Raw genomic sequence first — 24,413 nt, forward strand, 5'->3', positions numbered from 1 at the left:
CGCATTCCAATAGTTCTGGAATACTTTCTTTAATTGCTTTTTCTACAATTCCGTCTGAAAGCCAGAATTTTTGTCAACTTAGTCCTCAATAATCAGCATTTACTATTTCTTCTTCGATCAAAGTTAAATAACAGATTCACAACATTAGAAATTAGTGCTGGGAGTGGGGGGTAGAATTTCTTTTGTTTTTAATGTCCTTCTTTCAATCATGATTAAAATAAACAAAATGAAAGAGGAGGAGGAGGAGGGTGTAGGAAAAGGACATAGAAGAATCAAGGGGAGGAGGAGAACAGAAGAAAGAAGATAGAGGAGAAGGAACAGGACATGAATAAGAAATAGTAGTAGTAGTAGTAGCAATAGTAGAAGAGGAAGATGAAGAAGAAGGAACAGTAGCTGTAGAAGAAGAAAAGGGAAATGTCAAAGAGAAAACAAAAAGGACAAATGAGAAGAAAGTGAAGGAAACAAAAATCAATATGGAAAGCAGACCAATGATCAAAGAATTCATATCACACAGAATGAAACGTAAATGTTATGCTGTTCAACATCACACACACACACACACAGAGGCAGAAAGGTGTTTCATCTTTGAGCTTAATCAAGATTTTAGATGCAATGCTATAAAATGTCTTTCATTAGAGACATCCAAGAACAAAGTGAATAACTACCAACAGAAAATACCGTATGCTCAAAACTATAGGGACATTCTTGGAAAACTGACACACATCAGGGAAAATATTGATAGAATGGAAACACTCAACTAATTAAATAAATAAAGCTTGATTAAACTCAATTTTCAATAACAGTTTTGATTTGGTTTTATATGCCTTGATGTTTAGTGAGCATGTAGGACAGACTCATCATCTGCCATCAAGAGATTAATCAAAAGTCAATTAATATATTTTCATATACTTGAAACTACTTAGTCCGTGTCATCATTTGTACATAAAAAGGCAAAAACTAAAACCAAATTTTAGAAAACTACAGCCAAAGAGCTGTCATCAAAAACAATGTTGCCCAAATGTTGGCAAACATCTAATGTGTATGCAATACCATTCCCAATGCAATCATCATTAAATGTCTTCAGAAATGGGTCTCTGTGGTCTTTAGTCCAGTATTTTACCAACTCTGATTCTCTTTGAAGGTGTGTAATATGTACCAAAGCACAAACACCTCTGTTCAGATGTGTTATAAAATATAATGAAATACAATCGTACTATACTACCACTACTACTACCACTGCTGTTGCTAAGTAACTAAATACTGACAGCTTTTAGTAAAATTTTGATGTATGGAACAGTATGAAAAAGTCATCTGAACAGTTGTAAACAATAGACAAACGCAGGATAATCAGATTATTATAATTAAATCTATTTAATGAAAGCAGAGTAGGAGAAACAACAATTTGGTACATCTATAAAGCAGAGGATTATTTAAAACAATGACATTACAAAACCTGCCGCTCTACATCGTTATGTGAAACAATAAGGCATGTATAAATTCGTTAGCATTGTCAATTAGGTGGTGATAATATTTTTAGCAACAGTTGAACTTGTAATGTCCTTCAGCTGTCAGATGATTTCAAACATTACCAATGTCATGCTAGAGTAGGCAACGTCCTTATGTTTGGTATTAACCACAAACAACCACAACATCAGGCAGAACAATTAAAGAGCCCCTTCCACACACCAGTAAACAAGGAGCAGGGGAAGGGAAGTCGGTCTATTAAAGGGATCAGAAATGATAACAGTCGCTCTTGAAAGAGACAAACAAAAAGATAATATTCAGTAAATAAAAACATAATCTCATATCTTTTATTTTATCATTTCTATTACTTACTTCAGTCATTAGATTGTGGCCATGCTGGGGCACCACCTTGAAAAATTTTAGTTGAACTAATCAACCTAAGTACTGCCCCCCCCCCTACAAGCCTGATACATTTTTCTGCCGAACAGCTATGTTACAGCGATATAAACACACCAACACTGGTAGTGAAGTTGTGGTGAGGAACAAACACAGACACCAAAACACACATATACACACACATACACACACACACAAGGGGCTTCTTTCAGTTTCTAACTACCAGGTCCACTCACAAGGCTTTGGTAGGCCCAAAGTTATAAGTAGAAGACACATTTATCAATGAAGTATCAATTTATTGTAAACAAAGCCGGTGATATTTGTAGACACTATATTGAGTAAAGTGAGATATTTAACTTCAGGACTCCTCAAATGACCAAATATTTTGTCAGAGTACTATTCTATATTCTTTTACTTGTTTCAGTCATTTCGACTTCAGCCATGCTGGAGTACCGCCTTTAGTCGAACAGATCAACCCAAGGACTTATCCTTTCTAAGCCCAGTACTTATTCTATCTGTCTCTTTTGCTGAACTGCTATGTTACGGGGATGTAAACACACCAACAGCGTTTGTCAAGTGATAGTGGGGGGTGACAAACACAGACACACAAACATATATATACACACACACACACACACACACGACAGACTTCTTACAGTTTCTGTCAACCAAATCCACTCACAAGGCTTTGGTCAGCCTGAGGCTATAGTAGAAGACACTTGCTCAAGATGTCATGCAGTGGAACTGAACCCACCCGGAACCATGTGTTTGGGAAGCAAGGTACTTACCGCACAACCCCTCCTGCACCTATATGCTAATGTTTAAAAAAAAATTTCAAGGCAGTGCCCCAGCATAGCCATGGTCCAATGACAAAAACAGGTGAAAGATCACCTCAACTTTTGTTTATGCTTTCGCTACAAACAACCACCAGACACTTCATGTGATAATGTAAATCTTTAAAAAGTAATTTTCAGACTTAGTATTCCTCCCAATAATTATCTTTTAATCCCAATTAGTAATCTTTGAAATACTAAAACCATCACTCAATCTAATATAACTCAATCCTTCCAAGTTTCCCCATTTCAGAAAACAGTTTTTCCAAGACTTAGATTCAATTTAGGTGAAAAAAAGAAAAAGCACCTGAACACAACAATTATTATTTTTTCAAAGCAACTCTTATTTAAGCCAACATTCAAACATTTATTTTCTAATAATTGTATAAACAGGCAGAATCTCATTAAAATATTTTTGAGAGATGAACGAATAAACTAAACAGTCACTTACCACAACAACATCGGCAGCAATTAAAGTAATGTGAAAGAAACAAACAATGAAAACTGCATATAGTAAGGTGATGTGACCTATATAATATTCCAACATGGTAGACGATTTGTAGAATGGTAACTGGAAAGAAAAAACAAGAAAAAAAAGAAAATTGTTATTAGCATTAATACTAACTTAATAGGATATAAAAAATATAAAATGTCAGATTAATTCAAAATAGTCGATAATTTGAATAGAAAAACAAAACAAAAAAAAAAGACAAAATTTACAAAATGTTATATCAGAAAATCTTTTGAAATGTATTTCAATTTGTGCATAAAAGAGTAGATGCATTTATAAAGATGCTTGCTAAGCTAAAGTTCTCTGAGTAATTTAGTCTCTAAACATGTTAATTCTATATGCTTATTCATGCACTCCACCATCACCATCTTCATTGTTTACCCAGCTACTTCCACCCACCCACCCCTAACTATGTATCTCCACCTCTGCATGTCCCTTTATAAGGCTTTTGACTCTCAACACCTGCTATAAAGTTATCTCCCGCACTCAAATACTTCTCCAACCCACCAGCACCACCTAATAATGGGAGCTTTCTCCTTTTCCTTCCCCTTTTTCTATCTTACAATTTATTTGGCAACCTCAGTAGTACTGTTGGTATGAAAAAAAAAGCACCCAGGACTGACTTTAGAGTGATTGGCACTGAGAAGGGCATCCAGCTAAAAAAACCATGCCAAAGTTGACACTGGAGTTCAGCACATCCCTACTGGTCGCTGGATCTTCTCAAACCATCCACCCATACCAGCATGGAATATGGGCATTAACCTTTAGCACACTGCATTTTTTTCTCTAGAGTTGTTTCCTGTTCCATTGCCCTGATACTCTAGGGAAGAAAACTCATAGGATGACATTATGCATCTACAGTGTGCTAAAGGTTAAGAGGTGATGATACACATTGTTGTCCATTTTTCAATTCTCTCATCACTACGTCATCAAATACAGTGAAGCCTGTGTTTTGATGATAATCTCCAGTAAAACTCAAAACACATCCAGGTCTGTCCTAGATATTTGTCAGGATATTAAAAATATTAGTCATTGACTATTACATTTTTGTCTTTATTATGCCTTATAATGCTGGCTTCTTTAAATGTTACCATGAACTAAAAATTCTCGATTTCTTATATTTAATTCAAATATCTTTTTTATATTGGTCAAAGTTAGTATTAAAATAGGGTTAATATCAAGACATCATAAAGGCACTTGGCGTGATGGTAAGGGTGTTGCACTCATAATCGCAAGATTGTTGTTTTGATTCCCAGACTAGGATGGTGCCTAGTATTCTTGAACAAAACACTTCACATTGCTTTTTACATGGCTCCAGCACCTGCGAGCAATGTAATGCAAATATAAATAATGTAAACATCATACAACAGTAAGTCCATGAAACTCGTACACAGAGGAAACACAATACAATAATAGGTCCTGTTATATATTCCAAGTACAAACAATACATTACGGTCTTCGTTTGTATCAGGAAATGATTGCTTACTTTATAAAACATTATATAGTTCTGATGCATCAGAACATTAACAAAATTGGAGCAGAGGAGGAATAAGCTTATATGACAAATCAGGAAACAGATATTTAAAAAAAAAAAAAAAAAAAAAAAGAGCATATTAGTGTCAAAGAAACTGGAATGCAAAACTCCAAAGGTCAAAACTTCATATGTAATAAATTTCTCCTTGAAGCCAGTTAAAATCAAGTACATATGAAGTACCCTTATTTCATTTGTCCCAATCAAACATGCTGGAAATAAATCAACTTATCCAATTTTATTGACATAAGACTCATGTTAATAAAGGTTATCTTCCTGGAAATATTTCAAATGAGTAAACATCTAAATTATAATAAAAATTACTCAATATGTAATATGGTTATACATCATTTAACAAATGTTGTCTTTTTTTTGCTTCTTTTTTCCTGTTGTATTTAACTTCCTCCTATGATAATCAATAAACAAAATATTTTTGTTCTTTTCCTAACCTATTTAACCAACTTACTGAATACAAATCAATAAATTAAAGGGCAATGTATAAACCATGCATGGAGGAACACAGCTCATGTCCAGTATTTGCCCCGAACCACACAGCCCCTGCAAATACTTGTCTAACCACTAACAAAACATCTACACACATCAGGATATAAATTCTAACATGGCTATTTTTAATACCTAATTCACGTACACCAAAATAACTACAATATCAACAATCAAAGTAAGCCCAAGTCATGTACAGCAATGCCAACCATCTGCAGGGAATTTCATTGGGTTGAAATTTCACTTTGGTCATCAACCCCTCTTAGCCTTCACATCATCATCATCATCATTTAAAGTGTGTTGTCCGTGCTGGCATGGGTTGGACAGTTTGACCAGAGATGACAAGCTACAGCAGACTGCAGTCTGATTTGGTATGGTTTCTATGGCTGGATGTCCTTCCTTATGCCAACCCCACTTTACAGAGTGTGGTGGGTGTTTTTATGTGGCACAGCACAAGTGCTTTTGTGTAGAATCACATGGGCACTTTTACGCAGCATTGCAAGGGTGGTTTTTACGCAGCATCACACAGGTACTTTTACATGGTTCCACAGGGGCACCTTTACATGAAGCTTGCTTACAACCATCATGTGATGTCAAGAAAAGAGTAGACAGACCTACATGCATACATGTGTCAGGTGCATGTGTGAGTTTCCATTGACCAGATCCACTCACAAGGCTTTCCTCTGCCTGGGGCTGAACAAGACAAGCCTAAGGTGCCACACAATGGAAATGAACTTAAAACCATATGGTTGGGAAGCAAGCTACTTAGCCACACAGCCATGCCAACTATATATATATATATAAATGTTTGTAGGCATGGTGTTATATATCAAGCCATTGACTCGAATTTGATGTTTGTTCTCTGAAGCAACCACATAAACTTGGAAACAGCTTGCAGGTGAAAGTGCAGTCAATCACAAACTCTGCATACTAGATGCCAGTTGGATCCAGGGGTCATCAGAAGAGAATGTACACTATTTTCAGGGGTTTCCTCTTGATGGCTTTACAGCACACTGGGGCCCCTCACTGGCACAATACACTACCTACTGTATAAACTCATTAATATTTAACCTCCAGTCCATTTCAGGATCATCATCATCTCTGGCCAGATTTCATCATTGCTTTTCAGCCATATCCAAAGGCTCGCCCTTTCAAAGGTCGCCTGGATCCCCTTCAAGATGGTGTTTACTTGCCAATTAGACACCAACTGATAGCAGCCACTGTCTCAATCTAGTGCCAATAAAATCCCTACATCCAACTTCTACAGAAAAGTGTACGGCACTCCGACCAGCATCTAAAGTCTTCCAGTAGCATCTAAATTGTCTGCAAATTGAATTCAACCCTAACCATTGAATTCAAACAATTAATTCAACAAGGTGTATTATCTTACATTCATCACACTAGAATGTCGTTTCTAGCAGGTCAAGGAACCACATACATACTCCCAGTACAAGGTGGCATTCACTTCGTAATAAAACTTGCTAAAAAAACAACAACCACAGACCAATTTAACTGAATTGTTAAATGTCAAAATTAGTGCCAAAAAGAGTTAAGAATAAGAGTTAAAAACCAATCAATTTATGTCCCAAAGATAAAACTTTTGAATAAGGAGAGTTAATTACAGAGATGAATGGATAGATTTAATACATATAATATACATATAAAAAAAAACTATTCAATTAGCAATTTACAATAGTAAAGATAAGTGTTTATCTTCAGACAGGACCACCTTTTTGCAAATACATATTATAGAAATAACATTAGTGAAACAAACAGTGATGTTTGTAGACCACTTGAGCAGTTTTAAAGTAGATGTCAACTATTCAGGGAGAATAGCTGTACAATGCTAATATAGAAGAGACACATAATGGAAGGTAAATTTCTCCATTATTATTACTATTTAGATGCAGACATGTCTGTGTAGTTACAATGTTCACTCTGCAAGCAAATACAAAACATACACACACACACACTCTCCCTCTCTCTCAACCCTTCTTGATCTGACTTGTCTTATTTTCATGTACACAGATTCCAAGACTTTAAGACCATCATGCTTGAAGATGCCAGAGACAGTGCTCCTACTGTGACCTTCAAAAGTGTGCTCCAAAGTGTTTCCAATCTTGACCAAATTCTTCACTCTTTCTTCACATGTACTTATTCTATCTTCAGGATACACACAACTGCCTGACGTATTCCAGAAACGGGACAACAACTGCTCTCATCCTGACAATTACTGGTGTATCACCTTCACTGTCAATACTTGTAAGTGGTCACAGGCTTTGTTAGAAATAGCAGCCAACTTCCCTTAAATTACACAATCACTTAACTTTTTACGTCTGTCATAAGTCCCAGGATCCACTAGGCCAGAGCTTAACCAGATTTCTATGGCTCTTAAGTGATTGAGAACACAATACCCACCACTGGATGGGATGCTAGTCTGTCGCAGAGTTAACTTCACAGCTACTACTGGAACCAGTTTACAGATGAGTGGACTAGAGTAACATGAAATGAAGCATTTGTTCAATGACAAACTGTGCCAGTCAGTCTAGTAATTGAAACTACAATCTTATGATCATGACTGCAACACCAAAACCACTAGGTCACGTGCCTTCACCAATTACACCATACCATCTCATAAAAAAAAAGGAAAAAAACATTACATAATGTAATCGTGAAAAAGTGATCACGGGTGGAAAAATCTTTGATTATAGGTTTACTTGATAAACAACAGGGGAACATCTAAAGACAAGTGCAGTGGATCGAGTCTACTCTGGCCACCACCAGAACTTCCAAGCACAAGACACAAGAAAAGAGAGAGAGAGAAATAAGAAGAAAAAATAAAAGGCTGAACAGACTGCTACACTACTACAATATGGTGTCTAAGCGGAGAAATAGTAATCTTAAGCAACAGATCTATGGGATCAAATGTAGTTGTTCCACAGTCAACTACCTACATACCAGAACAAGACAATTCAATCAAAGCTGACCTACAAACACACTTAATAGCTTCTGTGATTACTTGGCACAGAAATAACAAAAGGAAGTGGCTGCAAGTAAGAGTACGTCTGTCAGACAGGACAATCCAATAACATGTTGTAAGGAGGTTAGAAGAGAACAGTGAGGCAATGACAAGTGAATATATATATATATACATATATAAAATCAAATCTGTAAATGCTTGTTACATCAATTGAGCACAGAAACAGGAATGTACGATAAAAACTAAAGACATTAACCCTTCACCTGTCCTGTGAACTGTATATTTCCTTGGTGCCCATGTATTATATACACTATGCATTCCTAATTTTATTTTAACCATCAGAGAAACTTAGGACCTGTGTGAAAAGAAAGATTTATATTGCTCAGAACATATGAAACAAGGGCTAGCTAAAGGTTTGAAAACAAGCAGGGATGTTTAGGACAAACTTATAAAAATACTTTGGACAGGCAAAGGGATAAAGGACAAAAGCACAAGATTTATCCCTTTAGCATTTAAACTGGCCATATCCAAGGTACATGACTCAGTGGTGAGAACATGGGGCTCACAACCATGAGGTTGTGAATTTGAGTCCCGGATCTTAATTTCAAATTGCTCCAGTTCACTCAGCTGTAGAAATGAGTTGCAAAGTCACTGGTGTCAAGCTGTATCGGCCTTTGCCTTTCCCTTGGATAATATCAGCGGCGTGGAGAAGTGGGTGCAGGTATTCATGGGTGACTACTGGTCTTCCATAAACAACCATGCCCAGACTTGTGCTTCAGAGGTTAACTTTTTAGGGACAATTTCATGGTCATTCATGACCAAAGGGGATGGAAGGATCAATCGAAAAATTATTTAAATTCATCTATCATAGCTTTCCTGTTCTGAAATTCCCATTCAAAACCACAAATTCTGTGGAATAAAATGAGGTATATTTCTTTGATATGTCTGTCAACCAGGCCAGTGGTACCAAAAGAATTCTTAAAGCCCACTTCCGAAAAAAGGAAGAAATTGTCATGGTTATTTCCTTTATTTGTTTCCTGGTTTCAATCACTGGACTACAGCTATGATCAGTTTTAATGATTATATTGATTTAGCCCAAGGCATTGTCTGGAAATTATTCTATTAACCTCAGAAGAAATGAAGTGAAAGTCAATCTGGTCACAAGGAATATTCATTTCTAGTCTAGACACAAAGCTCTAAATCTTTGGTGAGGGGGCCCAGTTGGTTAGATCGACCCCAGTAATGAAACTGTTACTTAATTTATCGACCCCAAAAGGATGAAAGTCAAATTCGAGCTCGGCAGAATTTGAACCCAGAACGTAAAGACAGACGAAATATCATTAAGCATATTGCCCAGCATTCTAACATTTCTGCCAGCTTGAAGGAATATTACAACACAAATGCACACAACTAAACATCACAATTTACTTTTTGCTCAAATTTACAATATTCCAACCCCCAGCCTGGTATACATGTGTCTGAGTGTGTGTATTCCTTTTTTTACCTTTTTTCTTTCACTCATCTCAGTCGTTTGACAGCTGCCATGCTGGAGCACTGCCTTTCAGTCAAATGAATCAACCCCAGGATTTATTCTTTGTAAGCCTAGTACTTAGTCTATTGGTCTCTTTTGCTGAACTGCTAAGTTATGGGGACATAAACACACCAACATTGGTTGTCAAGCAATGGTGGGGGGACAAACAAAGACACACAAACATATAATAATATAAATAATATATAAATATATGCATACATACATACATGTGTATATATACATGCATATATGGGTACAAGACATCAAAAACCGTGAACAAAATGAGAACATAAAAAACAAAAACATAGAAAAGGAACTTTTTTTGAACAACGAAAGAAACAAATAGAGAAATGAGACAGGCAACGTAAAGACCAATCCCTTTATCAGTTGTCCCCTGTTTTATTTACTCTGCGTTTCAAAGGTAGGGACAAGACGCGACGACAGGCTTCTTTCACTTTCTATCTACCAAATCCACTCACAAGGCTTTGGTTGGCACAAGGCTATAGCAGAAGACACTTGCCTAATGTGCCACACAGTGGGACTGAACCCAGAACCATGTGGTTGGGAAACAAGCTTTTTACCACATGCCACAGACATATATATTATAGGTTACTGTTTGTAGCTGAATTCATTTCAAAATACATCATTAATAAAGACTTAATCATATATTTCTCAATGCTTCTACATTTGTATTCTAAGCACACACACACACACCACACACACACATAGCATAGCATAATGATTAGGTTTTCACAGTTTCACTCAAATCTTTGGTCAAGCTAAGGCTATGACAGAAAATTTGTCCAAGGTACAGTGAAATTGAACCTGAATCCCATTGTTGCAAAGCATATTTCTTAACCACAGAGTCATGTCTGCATTTAAAGTTTAAATTGTTGAAAATTTCTGATGACTTGCAACTGGAGAGAGAAATAAATAGGTGGGAGCTTTATGAAGCGTTCCAGTCATTAGGTTGATAGCAACAGACATGCATAGGAGGAGGAAGAGTTCATTATTTAACATCCATTTTCCATACTGGTATGGGTTGGACAGTTTGAGCAGATGCCCTTCCCAATGCCAACCACTTTACAGAGCAGGCTGAGTGCATTTTACATGGCACAGTAAAGGTGCTTTTAACATGGTGCCAGCATGAGTGCATTTTACATGGCAGTGGCACAAAGGCTTTTTATGTGGCACTGGCATAGGTAATTTTCATGTGGCATAAGCACAGGAAGGGAGCATTAACAATTCTGCTGTGGTGGACGAGTCATCTTGAGTACAAGGCGCCAGACATCTTGGTCCTCTGTCATCTCCTTCATAAAACTCAATGACCCAAGATTGGCCTTCAGTACTTTTTCCCAGGTCTTCCTGGGTTTCCTTCTTCCATGAATTTTATCCACTTTAAGTGGTCCGCACAGCACCAACTGCTTTTAAGGATTTCTCTAAATCTGTTCTGTCGATAGTAAATCACATAGCTCTGTATTAAATCAGATTTCATTTCCTATAAACACGAGTGAATGGTGCCAAATCTTCTTGTCACCGTATTTATGTTAAAGTACACAACCTTTCTTCCAGTTACTTTTGAAAATAATGAAGAATTTCTTAAAATAACCATGTCATAATTAGAGTGGTGTTTGGAACATAAATACAGAATTTTAATGGAAGGTTTTAATTTACCTCACTTTAATACAGGGAATTTGGATCACAGAACCAAGTGTGGTTCCTGGCAGGTTGGTATAAAAAAAAAAGAAAATATAAATAGACAGGCATGGCCACATTGTTAAGAAGCTTGCTTTGCAAACCATGTGGTTTCAATTCCAGTCCCATTGTGCAACACCTTGGGCAAGTGTTTTCTTTTAAAGATCCAAGATAACCAATGCCGTGTGTGCGCATGTCTGAGCGAGAGAGAGAGATAGTGTGTGTGTGTGTGTGTGTGTGCATGCGCGTGTCATTGTTGATCACGGCTCTTGACAACTGGTGTTTGTTTACGCCACCATAACTTAACAGTTCATCAAAAGAGACCCACAGAATAAGTATCAGATTTAAGACATAAGTACCGAGGTCGATTTGCTGGACTAAAGCCCTTGAATGCAGTACCCCAGCATGGCCACGGTCAGAAGCAATAACTGAAACAAGTAAAAGTAAAAAAAAAACATTCATAAAAAAACAAAACAAAAGGAACTAGAAAGAAATGTCCCCTTTTGACAGTTATTTAAAATATACCAATAGTTGTTGCTTAAATAAAATCAGAAACAAACAGACCCCTTCAACTCCTAAACAGGGTCACAAAGACTACATGTGTCTGGAATATGTCAGTGTTTGTGTCTATAATAAATGTGGACAGGGAAAAAACTGACAGAACAATACTGCAGTCATGTTAAATAAAGTCAGTTGGGAAAGAATCAATAACAGTTATCTGTCAGTAGCTGGACTACTGCTGCTGCTACTACTACTATTTGTAGTTCTTGAAACTGTTTTAGCAGCAGTAAAAGACTCATGACCATTCTTGCGCTTTGTAGCCAAGGACAGCAGATCGAGAGAGAAAAAAAAAATTAAATAAATAAAGGCAAGAGTCACTTGTGGTATTTGTACGAACTAACAAACATACACAAAGCCAAAGAGACAACCAAGCTAAGCAACTAAAAATAATAGTCAGAAAAATTAACATAAATGTAACTTTTTTTTTAATTATTATTTTTTTTTTTTTCCCCAATTAACAATAGTCTTGCTAGTGCAGATAGAGTGTGAAAAATTATTTCAAGGATAGTTAAAATAGCCAAAACAGCAGTAGCAGCTATTGCTGCGGCTAGTACTACTGCGGGCTGGGTGTTGATAGAATTAAATTTGGGTTTTTTTTTTCAATTGTGAGTTCAAATTCCAATTGAGGTCTACATTGCTTTCCTTTATTTCACTGGGATTGATAAAACAAGTACAGCCATAGATAAACTGTGCCGTAAATATGGTTATGCTGCAGCTGAATTTAGACAAAACAACCTTGTGTGAGAACGAAAGGACAACTGTAGGCATGTTTCAATCTTATTAGCTCTCATCAGTGAAACAGACTTGACTTCACTGTACTTGTTAAAACAGTGATGAGAGAATCATAGATGTACTTTATTGTGATTCATCAGCATCTCAGCAAATATAGTGAAGTCTATCTTTATTGAGGAGGTTTGATACCATACCACGAAAATATATGCAATGTTATCTCTGATATGGCTGAAATGATTGAAGTAATATTAATCATTAAACCAATGTTGTATCTACCTCACTGCATAAGTATTTCTAATTAGATTATTCATTATGCTCACTGCATTATGTTAACATTCACACACCTTAACTTGGGACCTCAACTCCTGATAGAGTCAGAAGGATACCTTTGAAACATATGACCTGGTCTGTCTCAAGCATTTTTATATCTGGCAGAGCCCCATCTGAACAATCAACTTCAGTGATGTATACTTTTTATTTATATGCCACCAGCATGTAAAAAGCACCTTTCAAGCGTTGGACCTCTTAGTGGTTATATGGCTGATGCCAATGTCATGAAAGTAGCATTTGTGCCAGTGTTGCACAGCTAACAACTGTGCCAGTGGCATGTAAAAAGCACTTTCAAACGTTGGGCCTCACAGAGTCAATGACAAATGACCAAGACTTTCAACAACATGCTGTGCTTGAGCAGAAAACCCATCAAGCCAAGTGAAATCATAGGTGTGGCAGATATTGGTGTTACATAACCGACATCCATGCTGGTGGCATGCAAAAGCACCCGTTACACTCTCAGAGTGGTTGGCATTAGGAAGGGCGTCCGTCTGTAGAAACCATTCCAAACCAGACTGGAGTCTGGTGCAGCCCTCAGCTTGCCAGTCCTAATCAACCCAGCCAAACCATGCCAGCATGGACAACAGACGTTAAATGTTGATGAGGATATTAACCAATAAATCAATGAATTTTCTAGTAAATGACAAGAAAATACTCTACATTCAACAGCTCAGTCCAGCTCCTGTAAAATAATAGGTTGGACAACTCACCATTGTTAAACCGACTACTGTTTCATTAGCCTGCCAAACCAAGTTCAGTTTTACCCCACCAGCAGTGCAGCGAGGCACACTCCAACAAGTGGACTTGATTTTTTGATACACTACATTAAAACCAAACCAGTTTGTTGCTGTCCTTAGTTGAGTTTAAAATCATAGTATTTAAAGCCAAGAGAATTTGTATCAGAAAAAAATGTGTAGTATTTGTAAAACAGAGCAAGAAGTAAATAAGAAGGCAGAGTTGCAATACAGATAAAGAAAGAGACGAAAGTAGGCTAGGAGCTCAAAAAAAAAGATTTATGACAATGATATGTAATATGTAAGATGATTTCGAATATTTACAGACAGTGACTGTAATCCGAGAAAGATATTTCTTTATAAATGCACTATTGTGTTTGCTATCATCAAACAATACTGTTGGGTAAGACTCTGTAACCATCACAATATTTGACTTTCAAAAGCCAGTTGTTTAATTCTTTCCCCTCTACATCGGTATCCATATTAACATGATAAAGAGCTTGAGATATCATATGAGTTGCCAACTGATTAAGAAAATTTGAAAATAGTGAGCATTCTCACCCTCTGAAATGTAATTAGCTATACAGCTCCTCTACAACAAGAACCTGCTCACCCATCCCCCTCTCATACTATAACCTCCACCAACTCATATCATACCTATTTCTTTACCACCCACAAGGGGCTAAACACAGAGGGGACAAACAAGGACACGCAAACGGATTAAGTCATCGACTCCGAAAGGATGAAAGGGAAAGTCGACCTCGGCAGAATTTGAACTCAAAACGTATTGGCAGACAAAATACGGCTATGCATTTCGCCCGGCGTACTAATGATTCTGCCAGCTCGCCGCCTTATACCATACCCACTCATATCATACCAGTATTGGACCGATGATGAGGCTGTATCTGCTGTTGAGGACTTTTTTGAGGGTCAGGATGAGAGCTTCTATACTATGGGAATCCAAGCACTGAAACACCGATGAAAGAAGTGTATGGACTGCAGGGGAGACTTTGGTAAAAGATAAAACACATTTGGTCAAGTTCGATCATTGCATCGTGGTCAGCCTATGAACTTTTCAGTCCACCATCGTAGTTCTGGTCTGATCAATGCCTTATGAATAAATATGGTAGACAGAAACAGTGTGGAAGCCTGTCATGTGGGTGTATGTGTATATATGTGTATGAGTATGCATATATGTAAGTGTGTGTAGCTTTGTATTTGCATGACACCTGATGTTGGTTTATTTATAACCCCATATCTTAGCTCAGTGTTTCTCAACCTTTTAACCCTTGTGTAACCGTTAAAATAATTATGTACCATATCTTTCTCATATTTTTTTCACTGTAGTTCACATGGTAAGTATCATATATATATATCACGTGACCGACCACACCATCAGATGTTACACATCACTGGTCACAATGCGTTTGTATTGTTTTAGCCTTCGAATGACGCAACCCCGCTGGCTAAGTGAGCAGGCCAACAGAAGAAAGAGTGGGAGAAAGAGTGGTGAAAGAGTACAGCAGGGATCACCACCCCCTGCCAGAGCCTTGTGGAGCTTTTAGGTGTTTTCACTCAATACACACTCACAACGCCCGGTCTGGGAATCGAAACCGCGATCCTACGACCGCGAGTCCACTGCCCTAACCACTGAGCCGTTGCGCCTCCACTATATATATATATATATATAATCATCAACATCGTCGTCATTTAACGTCCGTTTTCAATGCTGGCATGCATTGGACTGTTCACCTGAGGTCTGGAGAGCCAGCGGTTGCACCAGGCTCCAATCCGATCTGGCAATGTTTCTACAGCTGGATAACCTTCCTAATGCTAACCACTTCGAGAGTGTAGTGTGTGCTTTTTCATTATATATATTATATATATATATACATAAATTATAGACATCACTAAATATATCCACAATGGTTGTTATATTTTTTTTTATAACATAATCAATTAGATAGGATGTCTATATTACAATAACCAATAATATGTTGTGTATGTATAGCAATATTATGATTGAGGAATTAGCATTAGCTTATCTCACTCTTTCTTGCGGAACCCCTAGGAACCTTTCACAGAACCCTAGGGTTCCGGAGGAACCTTGGTTGAGAAGCACTGACTTTGCTAGTGGTTCAGCAAAAAGGACTAATAGAATAAGTACCAGATATTAAAAAAAATAAGTACCAAGATTGATCTGTTCAGCTAAAACCCTTCCATGTTATGCCTCAGCATGGCCACAATCCAATGATTGCGAGATTTTACCAAATTTAAATGCAAGCAAAGAACATCCAACTTCTTTTTTTTTTCTTTTTAAACTTTCATGTTGTAAGGCTGATATAACATACAATGAAATATTCGTTTCTACTCTAGGTACAAGGCCCCAAATTTTGGGGTAGGGAGCTAGTCGATTAGATTGACACCAGTACGCAACTGGTACTTAATTTATTGATCCACGAAAGGATGAAAGGCAAAGTTGACCTCGGCGCAATTTGAACTCAGAACGTAAAGACAGATGAAATACTTATTTCCTTACTACCCACAAGTGGCTAAACACAGAGAAGACAAACAAGGACAGACACACGGATTAAGTCGATTATATCGACCCCAGTGCGTAACTGGTACTTATTTAATTGACCCCGAAAGGATGAAAGGCAAAGTCGACTTCGGCGGAATTTGAACTCAGAACATAGCGGCAGACGAAATACTGTTAAGCATTTCACCTGGTGTGTTAACGTTTCTGCCAGCTCGCCACCTTCACACAATGAAATATTACAGCTAGGCACTACACAGCATTCACAGTTCAGACAATATCAACAACTGTTCTGACTGAGACACTGAACTAAGAAGCAGTTTCCATCAACAAGAAGTTGCATTCCAATATGATAGTGTACAACAATCATACACTACAAAATTGAAACTACTTAATAATTATCGTTTGATTTAGTTTGTTGGGATTACAGTAATGCCTAATCCAAGTAGTCAGGAAATTTTAATTACTTAGTTGAAATAATTACATTTTAGACTCCCATTTCAATTAAAACTATCCTTTAGTGGCAACGTCATCATTGTTTTAAAGTTCACTTTTCCATGCCTGCATGAAACACACAGAATTTACGGAAGGGAAGTTTCCTATAATTGGATGCCCTTCCTGTCACAAACCCTCACCTGTTTCCAAGCAAGGTAATACATGTTCTTGGACAGACATGTTTTCACAAAACACTGGAAATAAAAGGCACCTTTTGTATGAGGAGTGGCATGCGTTTATAACTATCAGGTGATGCCAAAATAAAGAGACACACACATACATATACAATAGGCTTCTTTCACTTATGTCTAACAAACCTATGCACAAGGCTTTGGTGAGAGACAGTTGCCTAAGGTGTTATACAGTGGGACTCAAAACCACAGGTTTGAGAAGCACTCTTCTTGTTTGTGAATGCAAATTAAAAAAAATCATTCAGTAAAATATTATCAATATCTTAATTTTCTTCATCCATTTTATGTTGAAAAATGTGTTTAACTGAATCAAATGCTTCACAGATGAAAGAAAACCACTGAATATTACTGTGTGTGAGTGTCTACATATATGACATTAGAAGCCAATACCACAACAGACAATTGGAGTCTTGGACAGCTCCCAGCTCCATGTCAAACTGTCTAATTCGTAAGCATGGGGAGCAGACGTTAAACAATGATATATATATATAGGCGCAGGAGTGGCTGTGTGGTAAGTAGCTTGCCTACCAACCACATCATTCTGGGTTCAGTCCCACTGCGTGGCAACTTGGGCAAGTGTCTTCTGCTATAGCCTCGGGCCAACCAAAGCCTTCTGAGTGGATTTGGTAGACGGAAACTGAAAGAAGCCTGTCGTATATATGTATATATATGTATGTATATGTATATGTTTGTGTGTCTGTGTTTGTCCCTCTAGCATTGCTTGACAGTGGTTCGGCAAAAGAGACCGATAGAATAAGTACTGGGCTTACAAAGAATAAGTCCCAGGGTCGATTTGCTCAATTAAAGGCGGTGCTCCAGCATGGCCGCAGTCAAATGACTGAAACAAGTAAAAGAGTAAAAGAGAGTAAAGAGTATATTGAGTTGCCATCATAGATCTAGCCACTACACACATTTTTTTTTCTCCTTGATTTTTCTGTGTCCCTTTCTGTAGAAGAGCGTAGGCTTGAAACGTAAAAGACTTTTTTCTATTCCTGAGCGTTATACTAATACATCTGTTTGTTTTGTACACCACCTGTCTTCGTCTTTTGTTTTTTTCATAAACTCTCCCTATATATATATATATATATATATATATATATATATAATTATTTTTGCTAAGACATAGCGATACTAATAAACAGGTTAGAACTCAATACACATTTGCTTCAGAAAAGGTGTCAGCATTGCGCTCTGTGTACATACACACACACACATACAGCAATGCTGATACATACAAGGCCTTTCGTTTGTAAGCTGCCGTCAAGATCAAATATACACAAATGATATACACTTAAGAAGTGTTTGTTTCAACTAATACCTATTTTTCAGTCACTCAACCGTTGTCAAGCTATCAGTGTCACCTTCAAGTCTTTAGTCTACAATATTGATCCAATGACTTAGTTTGGTGCTGTTTCATTGACCTCAAGAGGGTGGAAAGGAAAGTAACTTGGCGGACCAGAATCATCAAGGGGGGATTTTGTTTGACACTATTCTGATTCTGCTTTCTACCTTATTATATAGTCAAATCAAATAAATGAACAAGAGGAAGTGCACATGGAATGTATTAGTTTGATGCTCAGCAAAATGAGAGAATTGTTGACATTTCAAGCATAGCTCTTTTTGAGAAACGGAAAAGTCCAAAGAAGGAAATATATATATATAAGAAGACAGAAAATGGTTCTTGATAAACTCATGTTTATCCTTGTCTTTACCTATAATTTATGAGCATAATATGCTTGCATATGTATGCCCATGGTTAAACAGGTGATATACCAGTAGCGCAATGAATACTTCTATCCCTTAGACGGTTATTTTAACCTCTAACTCAGCTAATCTATATATATATATATATATTATTGTCTGAGGCGAGCCGTTTTCTTTTAGTGCCTTATTATTTAAGACATTCACTGGTTTGATTTCCACTCATTTATTTATTTTTTCTAAAATTTTCATTATTTTGCAACCTTTTCAATAGTTGTTGACAAAAATGAAGTGTGTGTGTGTATACACATATACACACACACATGCATACATAGTGCCAATAAAAAGCACCCAGCACACTGTGAAATGATTGTCATTAGGAAAGTGCATCCAGCCATAGAAAACATGCCAAAGCAGACATGGTTCTCTTGTTCATTGGCTCCTGTCAAATCATTCAACCTATGCTTACATGGAAAATGACATTAAGTAATGATATACATACATACACACCTATATACATACATTAATTACCTGTAAGGACATTGTATTTCATTATGCAACTATAATAGACTACCAACAATATTAAAGGCTCATATATATAAAGCACAATTTATTCGTGATCAGGTGTTTGAAAACCAAGGTACTATAATACTCATATTTTGAGTTCTATTTTACCTGTCTGCATCATGTGCTGCTAGACAGACACACAAATACAGATGCATCCCAATTTTAGAATAGAGACACTACATATCACATGTTGTGTAGTGTGACTAAAGTTGTTAACAACAGGAATAACAACTGACAGTAAAATAAACGGCTTCAAAGAGAAAAAAAAATCATCCAACTAATGTCGGCAGAAAAAGACATTGCCAATATAGAGCATGACAAGAGTTGTCAAGGCTGGCCATTCATTAACCTACACATAAATGCAAAGGCCTGGGCAAACAAGTTCAGATGAGAGCTGTTCTTGAAATGCAAATTAGAAATGAGCAGATAGTAGTAGTAGTTGGGAGATTTTTTTTGTTTTTTGTTTTCCTTTGAAGTACAACTTTGATTTTAACAATTATGCTTGGCCATGAAGGCATGTCACTTAGTTGGGTTAAGGTATTTGGACTCGAGATTGTGAGCTCATGAATTTTATTCCTGGCAGAATGTTGTATACTTGAGCAAGACACTTTATTTCGCATCGCTCCACTCCACTCAGCTGGCAAAATTGAAGAGTACCTGTAATTCAAAAGGGCCAGCCTTGTCACACTGTGTAATGCTGAATCTCCAAGAACTGTTAACCCTTTCGTTACTGTATTTATTTTGAGATGCTTTGTGTTTCTTTCAATTATTTTAAATATAACAAAGAATTTAGTAAAATAACTTAGTTATCATTCAGCTAGTGTTAGGAACATAAATTGTGACTAAGGTTTGGTGGAAGATTTTAATTCAGAACTTTTGAAAACAAGACATTTGTACTACAGGGCCAGAGCCGGTTTCAGCCGGGTTGGTAACAATAGGGTTAAGGGTACGCATGTTTGTGGAGTGCTCAGTCATTTGCATGTTAATTTCCCGAACAGGCAGTTCCGTTGATTGGATCAATTGGAACGCTCATCATCATAACAGACAGAATGCTAGTTTTTTTTATGCTTGGCTATTTACCAAAAACCAATGAAGAACAGACAGACATTCTACAGAAATAAAAACAGAGTACACAGACAAATTGTATTATTTTTTCCAATTTATTTTCATTTTACTTGCTTTCAGTCTTTCGGGTGTGGCTATACTGGAGCACTGCATTCAACAGTTTTAGTCAATACTAGTACTTATTTGAGAAATTTTTCTTTATCTAATGACTAAGTCCACCTTTAGTGTAAAGAGATGTAACTCAACACAAACAACACAAAGATGTTTGGGTTTGACAGACTAGTTTATAAGCACAAAAAAAAATATTATTCGTCTACCAAAGTTCACTCAGGAGGCACTGGTTATGGCAAAGCTATAGAAGACAAGTGGGACTGAACATGGAACCACCTGATTGTGAAGCAAACTGCTTAACCACACAGCCACAATGCTATTCATTGTAAGATATTTTTCACTAAATACCACTGCAAAAACTAAACAGCCAGCAGGGACAGTTGAAGTTCTGACAGATAATAACATCACATGAAATGTCAATAAGCATTAAGGTAATCTTCACAAATTAATAAAATCCTTATTAATCCTTCAACTAAAAAAAGAGGTAGAAACAGACATGAAGTCCAACCAGCTCTAATAGAAGCCTACCTAAGTAGGTTTCAGTATTAAACCAATCTGGGTATTTACTAGAGTACGTTCAAGTGATGATGAGCTGAAAGTTACTCTTTACTCTTTTACTTGTATCAGTCATTTGTCTGCAATCATGCTGGAGCACCACCTTTAGTCGAATAAAATCGACCCCAGGACTTATTCTTTGTAAGCATAGTACTTATTCTATTGGTCTCTTTTTGCCAAACTGCTAAGTTACGGGGACATAGACACACCAGCATCGGTTGTCAAGTGATGGTGGGGGGACAAACAGAGACACAAACAACAAACACATACATACATACACTTGTATAAATATATATATATACAACAAGATTCTTTCAGTTTCTGTCTACCAAATCCACTCACAAGGCTTTGGTCGGCCCAAGGCTATAGCAGAAGAGACTTGCCCAAAGTGCCATGCAGTAGGACTGAACTTGGAACCATGTGGTTGGGAAGCAATCTTCTTACCACACAGCCACTCTTGAATCAAACTTTAACACTTTGCCTCTACAAAGCATTTTCATAAGTTTATTGTATCACACACAACAACTGAAAATCACTTAAAATGTCTTGGACTCATTAAGAAGCTCGATATTGTGTTCCACATAAAATGAAAGAGATTCACTTAACATAACAAATCAATATTTGTGATATGCATCTCAAACGCAATGAAATTGACCTTTTTTTTAAATGAATCATCACTGGTGATGTAAAATGGATTGTCTACAATAACATCCACCAAAAATGATCATGGTCCAAGCGTAATGAACCGGCACAAACCACATCGAAAGCTGAATTGCATCAAAAAAAAGGTAATGCTGTCAATTTGGTGGGATTACAAATGTATTAAATATTTTGCATTGCTTCCAAGAGACCAAACAATCAATTCAAATGTTTACTGCCAACAACTAATGAAACTGGAGGACGCAATCAAAGAGAAAAGGCCAGAATTGGCAAACTGTAAAGGAATTATGTTCCACCATGACAACACTAGACCACACATGTCTTTGCTAAGTCATGAAAAATTATTGGAGCTTGGTTAGGAAGTGATGTCACATCCACCATATAGCCCTCACTTTGCACCATCAGATTACCATTTATTTTGAAGTTTGCAAAATTCTTTGAACGGTAAAACTTTCAATAATGATGATGACCTGAAATCGCACTTGCTTCAGTTTTTGGCTGAAAAGGACCAGAAATTCTATGAGCACAGAGTCACGGAGTTGCCAGAAAGATGGCAAAAGGGCACAGAACAAAATGGAAAAAATATATAATAGATTAGATTTCATTCTTTGTATGAAAAAGAATGATTTATTTCACACTAAAAAACTAAAATTACTTCTTGCCAACCCTATATATATATATATATATATATATATATATATATATATATATATATATACATATATATATATACATATGGTAGAGGGAGTGTTGTTTGGTTATGATGCTGGCTTTCCAGCCATGTGGTCTTTGGTTCAATCTCACAAAGCAGCACCTTGAGCAAGTTGTCTTCTACTATAGCCCCAGCCCAACCAAACTCTTGTGAGTGGATTTGGTAGATGGAAACTGAAAAAAGCCTGTCATGCATGTGTGTGTACACCCTCATCTTGATATCACGTGATAGCTGTAAATGAGTATCACCATCATACAAGCAGTGCCATTTGTTTCCAGCACCCTGTGACAAAAATGTCTGACCATGGGGTACATTAGCTTGCTTGAAAACAGGTGACAGTTGGTGACAGGAAGGGCGTCTGGCCATAGAAAAATCTGCTTCAACAAATTCTGTCTGACCCATACAAGGTTGGACAAGTGGATGTTAAATGATGATGATTATCATCCATTAACATCTGTTGGCCATGCTGGCAGACTAGAGAGCTCCAGTCTGATTTGGCATGGTTTCTATAGCTGGATGCCCTTCCTAATGCCAACCACTTTAAGAGTGGACAGAGTGCTTTTTACATGGCACCAGCACTGGCAAGGTCTGTTTGGAATGGTTTTTATGGCTGGATGCCCTTCCTAATGTCAACCAATTTACAGAGTGTGCTAGGTGCTTTTACATGGTGTCACACGGGCAGTTTTGTGTGACATCGCACAAATGCTTTTACGCACCACCACAGAAGCTCTTTTACATAACACCACACAAAGTGCTTTTATGTGACATCATCATCATCATATATAAAATATGGAGCTTAGAATTTATATCAGTGCTGATACAGTGGGACATAAAACTACTTGAATCAGTGATTTTTTGAAATAATAGCATAAAATGATAGTCTGTGTATGTATGCATATGCATGGACATACATAAAAACCCATCTAATTGATTAGCAGAGACTCACTCAATAACACACTGCAACTACTAACCTATAGATGTGCTGTTCTATCACTGTTAGGATGGATTCTACTCACTTCAAATAAGTTGCATTCCACCTCCTCTGTAGAATCATGCTAAACACTTTGCTCAATCCCTCCCGCTTACATTTTACCTATTGCTAGAAGTAGCAGCCAAAACTCACTCGTTTGCATATTACAGTCTTAAAAAAAGTGGGGGTCATATTAGATTGTGTAGTGTAAGTTATACAGAGTATGAGTAAAAAAAAAGAGCAGGGTTGTGATTTTTCATAATCACAACAGACCTGGGGTTAAATTATCTGTATATTTACTCAATGAAATTACCAGTACTTCAAGGAGCACAAGCTGAAACTCAACCATTTGACCTCACTAATCTGAGGTGACATACAAAGGCCACAGGTTATGTCCTTCTGAATAAGTTAGGAGAGAAAGAGAGAAGGGGAGAGAGAGAAGAAAGAGTAACAAACAGCATTTAATAGAGATAGAGTTTCTTCCTATAAACTATTTGTAAACCTTTGAGTTCATGGCATAATGTATTTCAATAAAATTCAGTTTACATATAAACATATTTTAGCTTTCAAGTAAAATCGTTTCTGACCTATAGCCAAAACTGGTGAGAGGAAAGAAAAAAATTTCAGAAATCATGGCTTACTCTTTTACTTGTTTGAGTCATGTGACTGTGGCCATGCTGGAGCACCGCCTTTAGTCGATCAAATCGACCTCAGGACTTATTCTTTGTAAGTCTAGTACTTATTTTATTGGTCTCTTTTTTGCCGAACCGCTAAGTTCGCGGGGATGTAAACACACCAGTATTGGTTGTCAAGCGATGCTGGGGGGGGGGGGGAACACAGACACGCAAACACACACATACATATATATATATATATACGACAGGCTTCTTTCAGTTTCCGTCTACCAAATCCATTCACAAGGCTTTGGTCAGCCCAAGGCTATAGTAGAAGACACTTACCCAAGGTGCCACGCAGTGGGACTGAACCCTGAACCATGTGGTTCGTAAGCAAGCTACTTACCACACAGCCACTCCTACGCCTTGGCTATTTC

At 37.2% G+C, this 24,413-nt stretch overlaps 1 protein-coding gene across 3 annotated transcripts in view; it reads right to left on the bottom strand.

The window, feature by feature from the left end:
* LOC115222316 (E3 ubiquitin-protein ligase RNF13) overlaps positions 1–24,413 on the bottom strand; it is a 111,476-nt gene that overhangs the window by 49,823 nt on the left and 37,240 nt on the right. For all 3 annotated transcript variants that reach the window (XM_029792499.2, XM_029792498.2, XM_036511117.1), the window contains exon 3: positions 3,145–3,264. In XM_029792499.2, the coding sequence (XP_029648359.1) occupies positions 3,145–3,240 (96 nt within the window). In that variant the 5' untranslated portion in view covers positions 3,241–3,264. The remainder of the gene's footprint in view (positions 1–3,144; positions 3,265–24,413) is intronic.

The sequence above is a fragment of the Octopus sinensis genome, linkage group LG19 (assembly GCF_006345805.1).
Source record: "Octopus sinensis linkage group LG19, ASM634580v1, whole genome shotgun sequence".
Taxonomy (NCBI): domain Eukaryota; kingdom Metazoa; phylum Mollusca; class Cephalopoda; order Octopoda; family Octopodidae; genus Octopus; species Octopus sinensis.